The sequence below is a fragment of the Dermacentor variabilis genome, chromosome 10, assembly GCF_050947875.1.
Source record: "Dermacentor variabilis isolate Ectoservices chromosome 10, ASM5094787v1, whole genome shotgun sequence".
NCBI classification, from domain to species: Eukaryota; Metazoa; Arthropoda; class Arachnida; order Ixodida; family Ixodidae; genus Dermacentor; species Dermacentor variabilis.
In genome coordinates, this window is record NC_134577.1 from 68,419,439 (window position 1) to 68,440,243 (window position 20,805).

At 46.7% G+C, this 20,805-nt stretch overlaps 1 protein-coding gene across 1 annotated transcript in view; it reads right to left on the reverse strand.

Moving 5' to 3' along the window:
• The window catches only part of LOC142560685 (tyrosine-protein kinase transmembrane receptor Ror-like), a 325,714-nt gene that overhangs the window by 78,890 nt on the left and 226,019 nt on the right, over nucleotides 1-20,805 (reverse strand). The window contains exon 4 of the mRNA XM_075672939.1: nucleotides 19,627-20,043. Within this exon, the coding sequence (XP_075529054.1) occupies nucleotides 19,627-20,043 (417 nt within the window). The remainder of the gene's footprint in view (nucleotides 1-19,626; nucleotides 20,044-20,805) is intronic.

A 20,805-nucleotide genomic window follows, 5' to 3' on the forward strand; every position in this document is an offset into this window, starting at 1 on the left:
AGCGCCTTGGAGACACTTTATTTTTTGCCGGAAAAATGATATTTTCATGGGTATAGGCTTGGCATTTTTTCAATTTTGAGGGGAAAATTATTCTTCGCCTAATCGTTCATTTATCGCGTTAGACGGCTTCTGCGTGTCCCCGGGGACTCGCATATGCGAGAACCAGCGCCACGGAGACACTTTATTTTTTGCCGGAAAAATGATATTTTCATGAGCTATAGGCTTGGCATTTTTTCAATTTTGAGGGGAAAATTATTCTTCGCCTAATCGTTCATTTATCGCGTTAGACGGCTACTGCGTGTCCCCGGGGACTCGCATATGCGAGAACCAGCGCCTTAGAGACACTTTATTTTTTGCCGGAAAAATGATATTTTCATGGGCTATAGGCTTGGCATTTTTTCAATTTTGAGGGGAAAATTATTCTTGGCCTAATCGTTCATTTATCGCGTTAGACGGCTTCTGCGTGTCCCCGGGAACTCGCATATGCGAGAACCAGCGCCTTAGAGACACTTTATTTTTTGCCGGAAAAATGATATTTTCATGGGCTATAGGCTTGGCATTTTTTCAATTTTGAGGGGAAAATTATTCTTCGCCTAATCGTTCATTTATCGCGTTAGACGGCTTCTGCGTGTCCCCGGGGACTCGCATATGCAAGAACCAGCGCCTTGGAGACACTTTATTTTTTGCCGGAAAAATGATATTTTCATGGGCTATAGGCTTGGCATTTTTTCAATTTTGAGGGGAAAATTATTCTTCGCCTAATCGTTCATTTATCGCGTTAGACGGCTTCTGCGTGTCCCCGGGGACTCGCATATGCAAGAACCAGCGCCTTGGAGACACTTTATTTTTTGCCGGAAAAATGATATTTTCATGGGCTATAGGCTTGGCATTTTTTCAATTTTGAGGGGAAAATTATTCTTCCCCTAATCGTTCATTTATCGCGCTATACGGCTTCTGCGTGTCCCCGGGGACTCGTATATGCGAGAACCAGCGCCTTGGAGACACTTTATTTTTTGCCGGAAAAATGATATTTTCATGGGCTATAGGCTTGGAATTTTTTCAATTTTGAGGGGGAAATTATTCTTGGCCTAATCGTTCATTTATCGCGTTAGACGGCTTCTGCGTGTCCCCGGGGACTCGCATATGCAAGAACCAGCGCCTTGGAGACACTTTATTTTTTGCCGGAAAAATGATATTTTCATGGGCTATAGGCTTGGCATTTTTTCAATTTTGAGGGGAAAATTATTCTTCGCCTAATCGTTCATTTATCGCGTTAGACGGCTTCTGCGTGTCCCCGGGGACTCGTATATGCGAGAACCAGCGCCTTGGAGACACTTTATTTTTTGCCGGAAAAATGATATTTTCATGGGCTATAGGCTTGGAATTTTTTCAATTTTGAGGGGGAAATTATTCTTGGCCTAATCGTTCATTTATCGCGTTAGACGGCTTCTGCGTGTCCCCGGGGACTCGCATATGCGAGAACCAGCGCCTTGGAGACACTTTATTTTTTGCCGGAAAAATGATATTTTCATGGGCTATAGGCTTGGCATTTTTTCAATTTTGAGGGGAAAATTATTCTTCGCCTAATCGTTCATTTATCGCGTTAGACGGCTTCTGCGTGTCCCCGGGGACTCGCATATGCAAGAACCAGCGCCTTGGAGACACTTTATTTTTTGCCGGAAAAATGATATTTTCATGGGCTATAGGCTTGGCATTTTTTCAATTTTGAGGGGAAAATTATTCTTCCCCTAATCGTTCATTTATCGCGCTAGACGGCTTCTGCGTGTCCCCGGGGACTCGTATATGCGAGAACCAGCGCCTTGGAGACACTTTATTTTTTGCCGGAAAAATGATATTTTCATGGGCTATAGGCTTGGCATTTTTTCAATTTTGAGGGGAAAATTATTCTTCGCCTAATCGTTCATTTATCGCGTTAGACGGCTTCTGCGTGTCCCCGGGGACTCGCATATGCAAGAACCAGCGCCTTGGAGACACTTTATTTTTTGCCGGAAAAATGATATTTTCATGGGCTATAGGCTTGGCATTTTTTCAATTTTGAGGGGAAAATTATTCTTCGCCTAATCGTTCATTTATCGCGTTAGACGGCTTCTGCGTGTCCCCGGGGACTCGTATATGCGAGAACCAGCGCCTTAGAGACACTTTATTTTTTGCCGGAAAAATGATATTTTCATGGGCTATAGGCTTGGAATTTTTTCAATTTTGAGGGGGAAATTATTCTTGGCCTAATCGTTCATTTATCGCGTTAGACGGCTTCTGCGTGTCCCCGGGGACTCGCATATGCGAGAACCAGCGCCTTAGAGACACTTTATTTTTTGCCGGAAAAATGATATTTTCATGGGCTATAGGCTTGGCATTTTTTCAATTTTGAGGGGGAAATTATTCTTCGCCTAATCGTTCATTTATCGCGTTAGACGGCTTCTGCGTGTCCCCGGGGACTCGTATATGCAAGAACCAGCGCCTTGGAGACACTTTATTTTTTGCCGGAAAAATGATATTTTCATGGGCTATAGGCTTGGAATTTTTTCAATTTTGAGGGGGAAATTATTCTTGGCCTAATCGTTCATTTATCGCGTTAGACGGCTTCTGCGTGTCCCCGGGGACTCGCATATGCGAGAACCAGCGCCTTAGAGACACTTTATTTTTTGCCGGAAAAATGATATTTTCATGGGCTATAGGCTTGGCATTTTTTCAATTTTGAGGGGGAAATTATTCTTGGCCTAATCGTTCATTTATCGCGTTAGACGGCTTCTGCGTGTCCCCGGGGACTCGTATATGCAAGAACCAGCGCCTTGGAGACACTTTATTTTTTGCCGGAAAAATGATATTTTCATGGGCTATAGGCTTGGCATTTTTTCAATTTTGAGGGGAAAATTATTCTTCGCCTAATCGTTCATTTTGGCCCGATCGTCGTCGCCGCAACACTCATCGCCAGGTGTTTCCAGGCGCGACTGCGGCGATGCGACCGCCTAGGGATCATCCTCGCATTCCAGTCATTGTGCCCGAAACAGGCGATGCCAAAGCAGGGATCTCATTCCAGTCATTGGGCCCGAAACAGGCGATGCCAAAGCAGGGACCATCCTCTCATTACAGTCATTGTGTCCGACCGGCAGCGCCACGACAGGGTGCTACGAGATCGTGCTCGACATGGTGCTACGGCATCGCTACGACAGTGTGCGTCACCATTAGCCCATTGTACATTCACGTGCTCGTCTTTTGAGGGGTTCCTTCTTGCCCTCAACTGCGAGAGTATAAAAACAGCTGCCCCCGGACGCCAAAAGGAGGGCTCCGATTTCTTCTGTTGAGTGAAGTGCTCTCCCGTCTCTCTACTACGGTCAAACCTGACCGCCAACTCTTTGCGATGTTAAAATAAACAAGTTGTTTTGTTGTTACCAGTCGACTCATGCTTTGCCGGGACCTTCGGATGCTTCCAGTTGTACCCCAGGCCGCCAGGCCAACGCTACCCTTGGGGCTTGCGACCCAGGTACAACCACGGGCGTCAGCGCCGAGTTCCCAACAGATCGTACCAGCACTCCGATCCAAACAAGACCTCAAATTTGGGGTGAAGCACTGCCGGTCGAAGACGAGCATTACCAAAGTGAAGAACGCATTTATGAAGTGGAAGGTCAACGATGACAGCCACGATTCCAGCAGATACCCTGAACGCTAACGACGTGAACATCGCTGAAGCATTCATGCGGAACGGGGCAATGTTCGACAGTAACCGTGCGATGTAGCGGCAGGGGCTGAAATGCCACTCCCGACAGTCGCAACGAATGCATCCCTACACTTTCGTTGACATGAACGCACAATAGTGTACAGTGACCCCCCCGGAAGTGTTTCTTTGAGCAGCAGCGCGTTTTTCCGCAATAAATTGTCGCAGTGGAACTGTGTCATGTGTGCACTCATTGCAAACGGAAAGGTAAGCCGCCCTGCGCGGGCTTCCGTACAATCACATCGCGTTCACATTCGACTATGGCTGGGCAGCCAGAACGATCACGGACCGTAGGAAAAAAAAAAGCACCAGATTCCACGCCTTGCGGGAATCGATGTTATGTGTGCAGGGAGCCTACCAAGTTAACAGAACCACCAAGACGTAGGCGGCTGTTTCATGACATGCATGCTATTGATGTCATGACCGATCATTTTTGTTCTTCATACTACGCCAATTTTGGCACACACGAAGGCGTATAGGCGACTGTTACTTGACCTTCATGGCATGCATGTCATGACCCATCATATATGTTCGTCATACATTCTTGACATACCACGCCAATTTCGGTACATAACTAGTTAACTAGACGACCGTGAGAGCACGAAGACGTAGGCGGCCAGATACGTACTGCCGAAGTGGCAAATATTCGCACTTAATAATACGACATGCGAACCCTAAATGCATGGACTGTTTCACCCACCGCCGCGGAATCGGGGCGCGATCGGAAATCGTTGTTCAGGTATAGGTACAGTGGATGCAAAACAACTCGTTACGGAATACGGTCCCAGAGCGCCTCCAGACAGCTACGAAGCGATGTATAGCCACAGCGGATGGCTAGTGACGCTACGCCATGCCATAAAGCAAGCGACTGACGTTGTTCCCAGAGCCACACAAAGGCGCGAACAGCGTGGTACCAGCTAGTACCCCATCTTTTGCTATTCTAAACGCAAGAAGCACAGAAGGCATAACTTGAGCGTTCATGAAAGACACTAATAAAACCTAGAAGCTGTTTTCGTGTTCGAACCACTGATGCGTGCTACACATCAGTGTCTTGAACTCCTCAGTATCGCAACACAAAGCCATGTCCAGTAGCATGTCTGGCGGTTCACGTTGCTGTCGGTTCCCCGTGGACTTCGCAGTTACATGGTACGATTATCGCAAAATCGTACAATGTCGCAACAGACCATGTTGAATATTCACATTACGGCGTTCAGCGTTGATGCAAAGCATCACTTCTTGCTTTTACATCCGGGCATGCACACACCCATTCTGGAGGACTGTCTAATAACGTTCGCATATCCAGTGACCCGAGTTCGCATGAAAGAGGTGACACTGAAAGGTGCGTACAGCTGCAATGAATCGCAAAGAGAGAGGAAGCTATTTACGGAAAAACAGGGAAGTTGCGTGAACTTATAACGCATTAGAGTATTTAGCCCCCCCCCCCCCCCCCCAAACGTCTGTTCTCTTATGTTCTTTCGCTCTCTAGAAATTTTCGCAGGTGAAGGGATGCATAACTGCGGATGCATGGTTAAGTCATGCATCTCCGTGTTTTGCGGTCACAAAGTGCTCGAACTCTGCCGAGCAATCTGCAATGACCCTTGTCTTGCGCAAGCAAACTTCCTAATTTTTGCCATCCTCGACTTCCGTCGGCACTCATTCTGTAACTCTAGTGATCTGCCCTGCGCGGATTTTTTTCTATTAATAATGCCTACCCCCGTTTGCTCTTTCATCCACACCGCTCGTTTCCTGTCTTTTAACGTTACGCGTAAGATTTTTCGTTTCATCGCTCTTTGCATGGCCCTTTACTTGTTCAAGGGCTTCTTTGTTAGCCTCCAAGTGTGTACGCTGCGTGTTAGTACCGATAGAATGCAACGATTGAACACTTTTCGACGATGGCGGTAAGCTCCCTGCCATTGTTTCTTCATGCCTAACATATGCGCTCCAACTCATTTTTATTCTTCTGTAAGATTCCTTCTCGTGATCAGGCTTCCCTGTGAGTAACTGACCTAAATGAAAGTAGTCCTGCACAGATTTTCGGTGCTGGCGATCGATCACGAATATCTTGGTCTCTCTCACTATTGAACATTAACTTTGTATTATGCACGCTAATCTTACAATTTCTCCGTTAAGGACCTCAATCGGGTGTTGCAATTCATTCTCTATGTTGCCTTGCAAAGTAGCTGTGGAATGTATTTGATAAGATATTCACGTTTGGCTTCCGTATTCTTTGATTACGCAATGCCACACATTTTTTTATTACCTAATTAACGACATGTGCGTGATTCATAGTAAAAATTCCTTAATGGAGCCAACTGTTGCCTTCATTTCATTGGAAGAGACCTTGAACATTCTACACAACACTGAAAGCAAGCTTATTCGATTCGTTTACGTCTCCCTTCTTACAGATTAGTGTAATGTTCACATTCTTCGAACTCTGTGGTACACTTGAACTCGTGATAGGTTAAGATAGCATGACTTCAAATTGTTTAGAGCAAACATCCGGGCGAGGTCGAGCGGTTTCTTTCTTACAAAAGGATAGAAAGTTGGGCGAGTTGGTACAGCAAGACATTTCTAGTTTATAGCTCGAAGCGGACAGGTTGAACGCTAACTCTTAACTAAATTTTTATTGAACCCATCAATATGTATGATTGATCGAAAAAAAACATAAGCAAGGAAACATCACATGGTCTAAATACATCACTAAACAGAGTGACTTCCGTTGGCCAGGAATTATTATCACTGTACAGTGATAATTGAATACCTTATCACCACGTGTGTTTATCCTCAAGTAGTGCCTTTTCTTGTTTAGTTTTTATGGCCTCCCTACTTTCTGATATGTTTATCTGTTTGCTGACCAGTAAACATCACATGGTCTAAACAATATCGATATTCGTTAGACCATGTGATGTTTCTTTGCTTTGGTTATTTGCAATAACTTATATGTGTTGATGGTTTCAATAAAGATTTAGTGGAGCGTTTGCGCTCCTCCTGTCTGCTTCCAGTCTTCGCCTGTGTCCCTTCGCACTTTATTCTTACCTGTACGAATCGTAATGCCTAGGAAAGAGAACAGGCGGAACAAGTGCTGTTTGTGCTCAACCTGGTATCGCGTCAAATTCAAGCAGCGATGAGCCGCACCTGGTTCTGAAATCGAATTCAATCCATATTTTAAGCGAACCCTGTCTGCGTCACGTCATGCCATGCTCCCCCCTTCTAGTCTCTTTCTTTCTTCGTACTCTACCAGTGAACGCTACGGCGACGGTCGCAGCTCTCGCTGCCGGACCGTTAGAAAACTATTCCGTCGGTTTCACAAAGTTCAAATTGATTGGCACCGTTCACGTCATTAGCGCGCATAGGACAAAAAAAGTCTGGACCAAGAAGCCACGAAGGGTCCCGCTCACACTCCCGAGCACCAGCGCGCGGCGCTCTTCCTCTACGTCATTTCCGGTTGCCTGCTTTCTCCGCTCTGATTGGCAGGGAGTATAGCGCCGCTCCGTCTCAAAAGGCGTCGCCTCGAGAGGGCGCTCCGCGGTGTGATTAGCGCCGTGCCAAATCACCCGTCGCCCTTCTCGGCCACGGTTTCTTCGATCCGTCGGCACACACCGAGCCCCACATCGTCGGCAACGCACGGATCCGGCAAGATAGCCCTCGAGCGTTGCCGCAGTCTGCGATGCGTTATGGTTCCGGGCTCTTGGGCTGTCTCAATGATCCCTAGCCCGGGAGACGCGCACTAAGGAAGCGAGGATCTCCGTGGAGAGCTAGTACAGAGATTATCGCTTGGGCGAGCAGAGTCGCTGACGCGTGCTGTTCATTAAGCTCACGCCGCCGCGCGGCTTCTTCAGCCTCGTATCGACGGTGCGCGAAAGTCGCTTTATTGTCTTTCGCTGCTTTCAATTCCGCCTCCTGTCCCACGGCGAACGCGAAGATAATAGATTGCTGACTAAATACCCAAGGCACTCAACCCTAAAAGTAGGCTGATGATACGCAGTAAAACATTTTACGCCCTTACCCTATAAGAGGGAGCTTTTGCCCAGGCCCCAACTCCGATGCCGTCTATTCAAAATACGTGTAGAACGCAGAAACGCGTTTCTGAGATAACTAGGACGATTTGAAATCTGTTGCATTTCAGAAAGAAAGTTAAACTGTAGTGACTATTGGAAGCCAACTTTCGGTTTAGGGCCTGAATTTTTTCAATGGAATTTTCAAAAATTGGTAGGTTTGAAAAAATAGAAGCACGAAGCTGCGTGCGTAGCTCGGAACCTAGAATAGATATAACAGTTCTCTAAACTGCATCCATTAGAGCGTCCAGAGCGGACAAATTTGATGTGTCCATTTATATCTTACGTGACTCTGTTACATTGTTTACAATGGTTTTGCAACAGTTCTACTCAGAACTTGGCAGTCTTTTTCGAAAACATGCAAGATATATCAATTTTGTACTCTGTAAACGTACTATCAGGTTCGATTTACAGAACTGTGATATTGCAAAGTTACACAGTTCTAAACTTCATAGTTTCGTTTTATGAAAATTTGCGGTTTTTACGAATATTTATTAAAAACTTCACGACCTAAATAAAAAAATTCACAACCAACACTCACTAGATTTTAACTTTTTGTTTTGAATGCAACAAACCTCATCAGATTTGGCGCGGTGGTTGCCGAGAAAAACGTGATTTCTCCTTTCCCATGTATTTATATAGGAGTCCCGGAGCTAAAGCTTCCTCTCAAAGCTATAATTCAAACTCCACCTTCGACGATAGAAGTTGTGCTTGAATAATGCGTAATAATCTTGATCACTTGGGTGCACATCCAAATATCTGACACGAGAGTATGGCCGCGACAGCTATTCACCTCGTCGTACCGTCTGTCGCCAAAAAAAAAGGGGGGGGGGATATTATATACAGTTACGCCTTAAGGCTAACGACAGTATATAAGACGAACCGAAACACCCATTAGTCGTCCGTCATTATCATTACATTAGTGAACGAACGCGTCCCCAGCGAACTCCGTTTTATATGCCTGCAAGTTTCCTGCCATCCTCGACTGCGTTACCCTTCCCTTGGCACCAATTCTATGAACCTAATAGACCACTGGTTTCTTGCGCCCTGCGCGTTACCCGACTTGCTCAACTACATTTCTGCATCTTCATTCCGACTCGAATATCGGCTAGGCCCTTTTCTTCTATGTCTTTTAAAGTTACGCCTAGCTTCTTTCTTTTCTTTCTTGTTCAATAGCTCGCTCTCGTTCGTGCTCCTCTCTTAACCTCCAAACTTCTGCCTTAAGTTTACTGTCGTTAGAATGTAATGAACTTTTATTTTCAGATAGCGGTAGGCAGCCGTTATGATTTGGTAATGCCTGCCGTATGCGCTCCAACTCACATTTATTAATGCGAAGGAATTATATGTCCCATGAGGCAGAACAGCCAGCGTTGTCCGCCCAACAAGTGATACCAATATCAGTGTGACGTCATCTGCGTCTTGTATGAGGTCAGTAGTATTACAGATGACAATAAACGCTATAACAACGTTAATTAGTAGTAATTATGGGTAACTAATGTGAATTAAAGTTGGAACACCTTCGAGTAAGGCGACTTTAGTTGGAGTAAAGTTCGAACACATTCTAGAGGCTGACTGGCAATAAAAAATTTACGTTCTGTTGCCACGCCATCGAACATTACTTTTATATTTTGCATATCAGCACTGCTGTTACACTTTGATAAGGTCCGCAAGCAGTTTGCTGCAACTCGGCTTTAATCCTCAAAGATGCTCACAGAATTTTACGGTTAGGATCCTCATGCATATGCAATAAGTCATATTCAGTACTACCGAGTAGCTGTGGTATGTAGCGCAATTCTACTTCTTGAGATGGATTACCCTCTGAGACGCACATGTGCAAGAGAAACTTAAATAAATGCCTGAGCAATTAACGACGTTTCGATAATTACTTTCCGGCACACATTCTAATTTGCGAATGGTAGCCGGCGACTTCTAAAGTCCTATTCACTGCACCAGTTTCTATATATGGGTAGCCATATATCGGAAAGAATTGGTGTTCCATTAAATTTTGAGGTTGACTGTACATAAAAAAATTGTGGGGTTTTATGTGCCAAAACCAAGATCTGATTATGAGGCACGCCCTAAGGGGGGAGGGGGTAGTGCGGAAATTTGGACCACCTGGGGTTCATTAACGTGCAAATGAATGTACATAAAAGCACATTATTCAATGAGTAAGTGGAACAGCAGTAGATTTTTACCACAGGTTTGACCGCGCTTGTCTCAAAGCTGGTGCTATAGTTTCCGAATTCCTTCCAAGTGGATGTGCCTCGCGAAATCACTGGCTTCGATACGCATATTGTGATATGCGCGCTCAAGATATATTAATTTAAAAGCCAATCAGTAAAATTTTAATTAGTCATGCGTTCGTTCTAATTTGCAGCGATAGCAACGTCCGCCTATTCTAGTAATCCAGCTCAACAAGCAGATTAGTGCTACATGCCACGGAAAATTTTTAAGGATGTAGTAAACGGTAAAACAAGGAAAGAAAGAACAGCCGATTTAAGCTTTGCAAGGATGCAGTGAATAAGTCTCCTGGCCTGACAGCCCCCCTCACTTCTCCCTTTCATTAGGTATTGCCCCGCTTTACCTTTCTGACGCCTTGCAAACTTGCAAACCTTACAGCTACATTTCTGACGCCTTGCAAGCTACGGCAGAGTTACCGTAGTGTCTAGAACATACTATAGGCTAACGAACAGTGCGGCTTTCGAAACGTGTCTATCGGATTTGATCAAATGCATTTTTAATGCCAATATCAACGGCTTGCAATATTAGTTTCTTTTCTTTATGCGTGCTATTTGAAGTTAACGCGGGTGACATTTTCCGGTTGATTATTCCGGATAAGGAGCGCATTACAATCTAATAAGTATTGTGATTATAATACGCTAAAAAGCTAAAAATACATTTATATTAGCGTTGAGAATAAAACAAGGAAGCGATTTGGCCAAGTCCCGCAATGCGTCTAGCATACGTGTATGACAAGTGGCGTGTCGGAGCAGCAGAATTAACTTTAACGTTTTTGTAAGTTCACGAAAAAAAAACATTAATGAAAATGTAGACAGAGGAAGCTGTCAGGGCGACATTTTCCTTGGCATCAAACCTGTAAGGCCTCCTGTACCGCAAGCTACCTCCCGCATCGCCAACATTTGTCAGAGATACTGTCCTACTTGTAGCGCCTTTTTTTTTTTTCTTTTTGTCGAGACACGGACAACGGGTCTTGCAGTGTCCAACAAGGCGCACGTGATCGCATTACCCTCACAAGCGCAGCAACTGCGTCCCTCCCAAGCACGTAAGTTATTGCAGGTCGAGGAAGTAGCAAATTCTCGCAAACGGATTCGAAAAAAAAAAAGAAAGCGACAGAAAAGGAAAACTGAGGATTATATATACGTCAATTGGCGGCTTCTTAACAAGCCGTCACATAACCGCGCACCCCCCCCCCCCCAAACCCCGTCGATTATTTTTTTTTTCTTTCTACCAAATGCGCCATCTAAATCATACGCGCTTTGTCGCGACCTTTTTCGTCGCAGACTTCGCTCGCTTCCTTCCCAAGAAGGCGGCCGACTCCAAATTCTCCAAAGCAAGCAGCGAACCCTAAGCGCCCGCTCCTCTCACTCTCTCTCCAATGTACAGCGCATGAAGTGTGTGTGGGCGGCGTCGATCGATCTTTTGCAGCCGTTGCGGCGCCCCTTACACAGCTCACGTGTTGCGTCCGCGACGGTTGATATATGCGCATAGATTGCTCCAAAGGCCCCTCAAAGAAAGAAATGGAACGGCCGGCTTCGGCCTCTATGTGGCTTCCTGCTATCCTGCGCGCGGCCGCCGTCTTTCTACAACGCGGCCGTCCCTGCCCCCACCGGCGCACTTGCATTATCAGGTGTATAGGCGAGCGACGATTGAAGGTTCGGTTCGTGGCTGAGAGTGCGATGAGTCACCGCCTAGAGTGCGGGCCCCCGTATATGCTGGACGGCTGCAGAATGGCCCCGCCAGTCAGTGCGTGGTGCGGCCACTGCCGTTCGATCGGGGAAGACGGAACGCATTATTCCGTGTCGGAAAGGAAGGAGACCGAGCGCAAACTTGTGCCGAGAGAAGGAAAAAGGGGGTGAATGAAGAAATTTCAAGAAAATGTGAATATCGGATTGGGGTGTCACTGACTGCAGAAAACTGGAGACTAAGCGAAGGGCAACGTGCTAATTGTAAGATCGACGATACGACTTTAAGAAATGTGTGTGTGGGGGGACCTTAGAGTCCGAAGTAACGCGACTGCACCGAATAGTAACGAATGATGCGATCGTGATTGCGACACGATGCTCAATACCTTCGTGGCGTGAAATTTTCACCGTGTGCCTCGAAGGTGACCCTGTTATAACTGCAGCCACACTGTGTACCAACAGGACCTTCTAGTGTGTGTCCCATGTCATCGAACAGAGCCCAAGTGTTCGAGGCAGCCCACGCGCCTAAAGGAAGCACAAGCGAACGCGGAAAATGTTGACGCGTTATCGCCTTTTGTCACGACGACTTCCCGGAGAAATCTAGCTGCTGCATCAACTTACAAATGTGAAGTTTACGATGGAGCCCTGTTGAAAGGCACTGGCATTGTTGTCCCAGTACCACAATGCGCAAGAGCCTTTGCTTCGGTGGACGAACGCCATCAAAACGATCACAGGTCCAAGGCCAGATCCACGTTCTAACACCCCCAATTACATTCTTGCACGAGGCCGGTCTAGATTTGAGACTAAGAGTATTTGCTGTCCAAGTTCATACATCGCCATCTTCACCCACATAATCAGCACCTCTCTCTCTTTAGTCAAGCCTCATTTCCCTACTGCTCAGTAGCAGGTCAGAACTTTGATTCGGGCCGACTTCTCAGATTTTCTACCATAACAAATCTCTCTCTCTCTGCAGGGGCCTTCTGCAGCATGGAGCTTCCAAGCCTTCCCTCAGAAGCGCTTGGTTTCGACATGTTCCACCCGAATAGGCGAACGTGCCCCTTGGTGGTCTGCTACCATTTCCCTACACCGAGGTGCTTGCTGTCAGTAGTTCAACAGCTGCCAGTTTCACCGCATTCCAAAGTTCACAAAAGCACCCTTGCGCAGCTTCGCTCTCTTCCGCTGCTGCGGACAGACCCAAAGAGTCTGTCCTGATCGTGGAATCACGCATCGCACTAGGCGTCCCAAGAGATGACACGAATGCTTACGGTCTGTAAGCGATCTGCTTTGCGAGGCTCGCAATTCTTAGTTTGCTCTGCACCTGCAGGGGGACTGCCTAGCATGTGTTCAACAGGGTAACAAGCAGCTTATTCATTGAAAATAGATTGTTTTACACGAATCATCTTTCACTGATGATTCTGTGTGTGTCTGTGTGCGCGCCTCACACGAGACACTGCAACGGTCTCGACAGCAACGCCGACAGTAGATGCCACAGAGACCGAATGTGTTTCTTTTGTTCTACTGCAAGACCGAATTGACAGTTCGGACTGACAGAAAAACGCCTTTATCAGAATTTGTAAACCAGATCTGCCTTCGTTTTTGTGTGTGTCTAAACTCAGAACCTGCCGCCACGTTCTGACGCAAAAGCTCGCGCATCTGGATGGATGGATGGAAGTAGAGTCCCCTTTGAAACGGGGCGATTGCAGGTACCACCACGCTCAGATTTTTATTTTGCCTTTTATTTTTTCCTGTGTTGTGTGTTATTGAATTTCTCGATTTTCTTTAAATACGTCTTCCTACCCTTTTAACCTTATGTCACCTCTCTGCTTTTGAGCCACCAATCCTCCAATCGCCTTTTGCTAATTTCCACCGCATATTTATTCACATGACTATCATTATCTCTGAACCCTAGGGCCTCAGGAAGGGTGACTCTGGCCGCATCGACATCGGGATTGATACCATCACATTTTAGTATGAGGTGTTCCATTGTTTCTACATATTTACCACGCACAGTACATGTGTCTTCTTCTTCGTTAAATTTCTTTTTATAGCTCCGCGTTCTAAGACATCCTGATCTAACTTCAAAGAGTAGGGCACTGCCTCTTGAGTTATCATAGAACGCTTCCTTCCTGATCTGCTGTTTCCAGTATCGATATAGTTCCACACTATGCTTCTTTTCCATTGAATTTATCCAATTTTCACCTTCCGCATTTTTAACCTGTCGTTTAATGCTCTGTCTTTCTTCGTCCTCGTGTCTGGCATACTTACTGGTTAGCTTCCTAGTTCTTTTCCGCCATTGTGAGTCAACGCTCTTTCTGTATAGGTATTTAAACACCTTAGCTGCCCACCTGTTATCGTCCAATTTCCTCAGACGTTTTTCGTATAGGATTTTACTCTGAGCTTCCCGTGCTTCGAACGATGCCCAGCCCATATCTCCCTGTATTGCTTCGTTTGTGGTTTTCCCATGGGCACCTAGTGCTAACCTTCCCACAGCTCTCTGATTTACTTCTAGTCTCGACTGAACCTCTGCCCTTAAACACAGGACCGCATTCCCGAAAGTAAGCCCCGGCACCATTACTCCCTTCCAAATGCCTCTCAGTACCTCATACCTGTTGTACCCCCGCAATGCCTTATGTTTCATTATCCCGGCATCTCTTCGCCCTTTTGCTATGAGAGACTGTTCGTGCTTTTCCGTGTACATCTGCCCTTTGTTTATCCATACCCCGAGATATTTGTATTCGGCCACTCGGGGTATTTCATGGCCTTGTATTGTAAGCTCCTGATCAGTTGTATCATTGAAAAACATCCCACCGGACTTAGCTGCACTAAAACTGAAACCTAAACTGTCTCCTTCGTCCCCACAGTAATTAATCAGAGTTTGCAAATCTTCCTGGCTATCTGCTAACAGCACAATATCGTCCGCATACATTAAACCCGGTAGTCTTTGCTCAACAACCTTTTCGCCTAATCTGTACGACAGATTATACCCTAGATTGCTTCGTTGTAACCTTCTTTCCATGCTTATCATATAAAGCAGCAGCAGTGATAGAGGACAACCTTGCCTTAATCCTTTGTGAACCTCGACAGTTTTCGTACTCTTAATTCCTTCCCATGTTATTTCAACATTATTTTCTCGATATAGTTCCTGTATAAAATCAATTACCGATACCTTCAGCTTTTAATATGTTCCACAGGAGTTCCCTGTTCACCTTGTCGTATGCACCACTTATGTCCAGGAAGGCTAAATACAGAGGTCTATTTTTGTCGTACTCTCAATTCCTTCCCATGTTATTTCAACATTATTTTCTCGTTATAGTTCCTGTAGAAAATCAATTACCTCATTGCCGATACCTTCAGCTTTTAATATGTTCCACAGGAGTTCCCTGTTCACATTGTCGTATGCACAACTTATGTCCAGGAAGGCTAAATACAGAGGTCTATTTTCCGCCTTAGCTATTTCTATGCACTGGGTAAGCACGAACAGGCTATCATCTAAGCGCCTACCACTTCTGAACCCGTTCTGAAGTTCTCCGAGTATTATATTACTTTCTACCCATGACTGCATTTTTAATTTCACTGCCTGCATCGCCAGCCTATATATAACTGTTGTTATCGTAATTGGTCGGAAGGATTTTATGTTCTTCTTATCACCTTTCCCTTTATAAATCAAATTAATTTTACTCTGTTTCCAGCTGTGCGGAATTTGCTTATTTGTTATGACTGCCTCCAATGCTTTTATCAGCGTTTCCTTGCTTCTTGGGCCAAGTTCATTAATTAACTTGATTGGAATTTCGTCTATCCCCGCGGACGTGCATTTTGGAACATTTCTTTCCGCCTTTTTCCAGTTAAGATTGGTCAGTCCTAAGCTGTTTTCTATTATGCTATTCTGTGTTGCTCCCTCACTTGGGGCGATTACCCTATTGTCTTTCCTAAATGACTCTGCTATAACTGAACCAATGTAGTTCACAGCGTCATCTGCCTCTAAACAATTTCCTTCGACATCGTGAATCTGTTCCTCCTTTCTGTGATTAGCTTTACCCAGCCAGCTTATATGGTTCCAGAATTTTCTTGACCCCCCTTTAGTTGCATCGCGAACTTCAGCCAGCCAGCGATCAGAGGACTGCTTTATTTTAGCCTGGACGAGGACCTGCACTTGTTGTTTCTTTTGTCGATAATACTCCCATTTTTGGCCTATTTCCTCTTCAGATAACTGCGCCCTCTTTGCTTCTCTGTGTTCCCGAGATGCCCACCGTCGTTGTTCGATGGCCTCTCTAATTTCCTTATTCCACCAACTTCGTGGCTTCCCCTTTCCTCTCCAGCGGTTTACTCCTTTTACTTCTTTTATTTTTGTACTAATGAGTACTTCTAACTGATTAAAATCCCACCTTTCCATGGGATGTTTCTTTACTGCTTCCTCTATGCCAGCCGCTATTTGCGCTATTTGCGCGTCATTTAATTTTGCGTACTCTTTTTGGCTTCCCTGCATTTCTCTTTTGAGTAGGGCTCCCAACTGTAGACTAATACGCTTATGATCACTTCCGAGGCTGTACTTCCCCTCTTCGTCTATTTCCATTATTGCGAGCTTGTTATACAACCCCTGCGACATTAAGCAGTAGTCAATGGTCGTTTGTCTGTTACGGGACTCCCACGTGATTTGTCCCTCACACTTACTTTCTCTATTTACTATAACTAGGTTGTGTCGCTCACAGAAGTCTAGCATCAACTTCCCATTACAATCTGTGTATCCATCCAGATCGTCGATGTGGCCATTCATGTCACCCAGCAGACAAATTTCGGCACCTTCTCCACACTCCTTTATATCGTCATCAAGACACTTCACTAGATCTTTGTTCTCTTGCCTGAATTTGTCCCCTGTCCCTAAATAAACTACTCCTAGCCATGCCTTTTTACCGGCAATTGTACCAGATACCCAGACATGTTCTTTGCCAATTTGTTCCTTCGTGTATGAGCATACCTACTCCTCCTCCCTTTCTCTCCGTTGTTCTATTGCTCCCTTCCCAGACGTAGCCTTCAATAAACGGTGGGTCTTCTAGATCCGTGAGATGAGTTTCGCATAGCGCGTATAAACCTACTTCTTCGTCCTTTAACTGCTGTTCTATTTCTAACCACCTCGCTCTCTTTCTACCGCCTTGCATGTTTATGTACCTGATCCTGGTGTTAAATTTCTTTGTAGTTTTCTTCCTGGACCTCCCAGTGGCCATTTTATTGGCGTCAGCCTCTATTGTTGCACTTTCTACACTGTTTCTGCCTACCCCTACGCCCTGAGGCGCAGTGGACCCCCTAAAAAAGCTACTGCCCGACCTGCCAGGCGCCAGCCGATCGCGGCTCCTAGCCTTCCATTAAAGTGGATGCCATCTCGTGTAAAGCCTCCGTTAATATCACTCGTGTAATCTCACTGCTGTTGTGAGAGCCCTCTGGCGTGCGAAATGATAAATACGAAACCCGTAAAACGAGCGCACTGTCTTTGCACCTCAGTGTGCAAGCGAGGAGATAAAAGTTTCGGGTCATTGAAGTTGCGCACATTCCTTCTTTTTTTTAAACTATGGCACAGCGGTTTGGACTAGTCAACCTGTCATAATGCGAGATTCGGTGGAGCTGACAGAACATGACCGGGCGCAGAACACGCGTTGAGAATATACAGTTGTACTCCACAACTGTCCACGCTGCATTGGACAGGACAAGACGTGCCCATATGCCAGCAGGGTTATTTAAAGAAACATACAGATGAACACCCAAACCAGTATATACCGGGTGTTTCAGCGAAAGCTCTGAATTTTCTTTTTTTAATTGCCTGCGGCGGATAGCGCAATTCTAGTCCATGAGCTGGTCCAATCGAAGAGGCGGCCATTACTATTTAAATGCCTAATCGACTAACAAAAGATCACTAATTATATTTTTAAGTAATTACCTTTTGGCAGATATTGCAATTCACAAATTCTAGCCGGACTGTTCGCAAGGCGAATCGACTTGAAAGAGAGAGAGAAGCAACTTCATTTAGTCGCCTGCAGAACGACACCATGACTAAATGGCGTCGTGACGCGGGCCCTGACGTCTTCTCAGCGGGTGGTCTCTACTCAACTCCAGCGCGTGTTACTCCCGCGGTCGGTTCGGGAAGACACCAGATTGGAGATATTATTTCCCTAACTTTTCGGAGAAATGCATTGGCGTTCCAGTTACTTTTGTGCTTCAATGCATAAAACGGCCTTTTGTTAAGAAAGTAAGTGGAAGGGCATTGATTTTTCAACCGCGAATTTGACGGCGCATATCTCATAACTGGTGTCATCTGCACAATTCTTTTCAAGTGGATATGCCTTGCAATATCACCCGCTAGAAATTGTAAATTGCAATATGTGTCACAAGGCGATTAGGTAACAACGTAATTGGTGAATTTTAGTTAATTAGTCGATCATGCATATGAATTTTTCGTGCAAGCAATGTCCGCCTCGTCGAGTAGGTCAGCTCATGGACTAGAATTGGGCTATCTTGCACAGAGAATCTTCAAAAATTTTTGAAACTGTTCGCTGAAATACCCTGCATATATGCTCGAATTTGTTCTCCAACGTGGCTAATCTCAGCCTTTGGTTCCTTTGGAACGCCATCACGCTACCATCAACGTTACCGACAAATTTTTCGGGCATCTGCTCGGGCAGGCCCGGCAAAAATTAATGACGTCAAGGCTAGCTGGCGCAGAACCTCAAAACGGCGTTGCCAGCCGATCTTTAGTCTTCGCGCCTTTTCTGGCTTATCGGACCGCCTCACGGTTAAAAGGAGTTGTCTTGGTGTTGTAGAAGGGTAATTTGCTAAAGAAACTCAAGAGGCAGAATGAACCTTTTGTAAGTGAAGTAAGTAAAACGAGCTCTCGTAAGAAACTAATATGACTATCTTGTTGACACTTCCACTTGTCGGAAGCTTTCGGTTCCCATGGCGCGGTGAGGAAAGAGACGCCCATCTTGATAACTCACAGAAGAAAGGCATACCATAGAAAGCGTGAGTGCGGCACTTTGAATTGCCCGTTATCTGGCATTCCTAAGAGACGCTAGCTAAGAACGCCCGTAGCCACAGTTCACCACCAAGAAATCCCATGCATTTTCCCCCTGAAGTCGCACTTTTAAAGCGAAAACATTACTGAACTAGTCGACCCGAGTTTCGCCGTTACCAGCAATTTGACCTTCATTTGACCGCAGCTGCGCCGTAGCCGTGGCAACGCGCCGCGCCGAGCTCCGCCGCCGCCGGCTTGGCGCATGCTCTCTCCGCAGCTGGGTCGCCGCCTGACCACGTGACTCGCCGCGCGCCTGGCTAAGAGGTGCGCCGCGCTCGCCTAGTCAGTGCGAGCTTGTCCATGGATGAGGGCGAGGCCGGGCCGCCTTCTCCGAGCGTTGCGCGGGAGCGGGGGGGGGGGGTTGCTTTCAGCCGTCATCGCTAAGCAGCGTCTGACCACCCCGCAGATATAGCCGGCTAACGATGCGTGTCTACCCAAGATTAATCACAGTCATGTCTAGTCGCCGACCTAGGCACAGCCGTCATACCTGCCTCAACGATGATTGTATACCTATGTATAATTTTTTGTAGAAGAATCGACATTTGGGTGAGTTGGTACTGGTTGAACATCTTGAAGGGGCAGCGCAAGACGACGAAGACTAATAATATAGTTGTCCTGTGTGTTTCCTGCCTTTCGTCTTCGTCGTCTTGCGCTGCCCCTTCAAGATGTTCAACTAGGTATAATAATTACAGCTAAATCAAACGTTAACCAAGTGAAACCAAACCAGGCTAAACCAAGCTTCCGCTTTGCACATCCAGGGTTATCTGAGCTAAGCCGCAGCCACCTTTTCTTTTGCAGCGCTAAAGGTGCGCCGCACAAACAATCCGGGAACCTCGAAACGCTCCAGAGGTCACTCACCCGCCGACACCCGGAGGATGCCCGTGGTCTCGACCACCTCCGCGCCGCTCCTGGCCTCGCACCGGTAGTAGCCCGTGTCGTGCACGTCGGCGCTCATGATCCGCAGCCTCGAGCCGTAGGCCTGCTGACCGGATCCGGCGGCGCTCGTCCCGGAACCGCCGCTTCCGCCGGAAGTGACGTCGCCGGAGGAGGAAGCGGCCTGGCCCGCGGCAGACGACGACGGCGCCACGGGGTACTGTCGTATCTCGAGCCGGTTCCGCTCCTCCTCGACGGGCGCGTCGTTCTTGTACCAGTGGAACACGACCCGCGCCCCCGGGCGGCCGCCGGCCACCTCGCACTTGAGGCGCACGCTGTCGCCGGAGTCCTTGGTCATGTTCACCAGCGGGCGGCGCACGTGCAGCCGCGTTGCGGCGCCACCTGGACGCGAGGGAGAGAACAACGAGGGTGCAAAACAGTGCGGCACTCGGAGCGTAGAGTCTCGCCTACGAAAGAAAAAATCCTAATTCGATCGTTGAGCTATAAGCGCGAGAATGACGACTGTCGCGCGTGGATATTGTTTAATCTTGCTGTTTGCGGCTTCAAACGCTATTGTGACGTTATTTTGTTATTTATCAGGCTTTGGCTCGCTAAATTTTCAAGAACTCGATAGTTACGTAAACGCTTGCGAGTTATTAACAGGGTGTAAAAGTTGGCCGAATTGGTAATTCATAGTAATTGGTTCGACATGGGCAAGGCTTAATTGTTGTACCTGTTTCGTTTGCCGATAACAGCGTTTTACGACGGCGCCAGAGCACGCATCCTCGCCGACGCGTTTTGCTAGGCGGCACGAAGACAACGTCTGCGCAGGCGCGCTTTCTTTCTGCTCCACCCGCTTGCTCTACGGACGTCAGATACTACTCGGGCCATACGCTGTAACATCACGCAGAATCCCACACACTGTGGAGTCGGCCTGCAGAAGCGCCGCAGTCGCGAGGGAACGTAATCTAAGCGAAGCCGTGGAATACGCAGGCCAGATGGAATGGTAAATCTCAACGAGACAACGCGCAGTGGACTTCGAAGACTGACGCGCCACGCTTCTGTAAGCCCAGGCGGGCGGAGGCCGCCTGCCACGTCACCCAGCCCTTCAGACGCGACGTCTAGCGCGACAGCAAGCGCATCTCAAATGGCTATGGTGCGCGT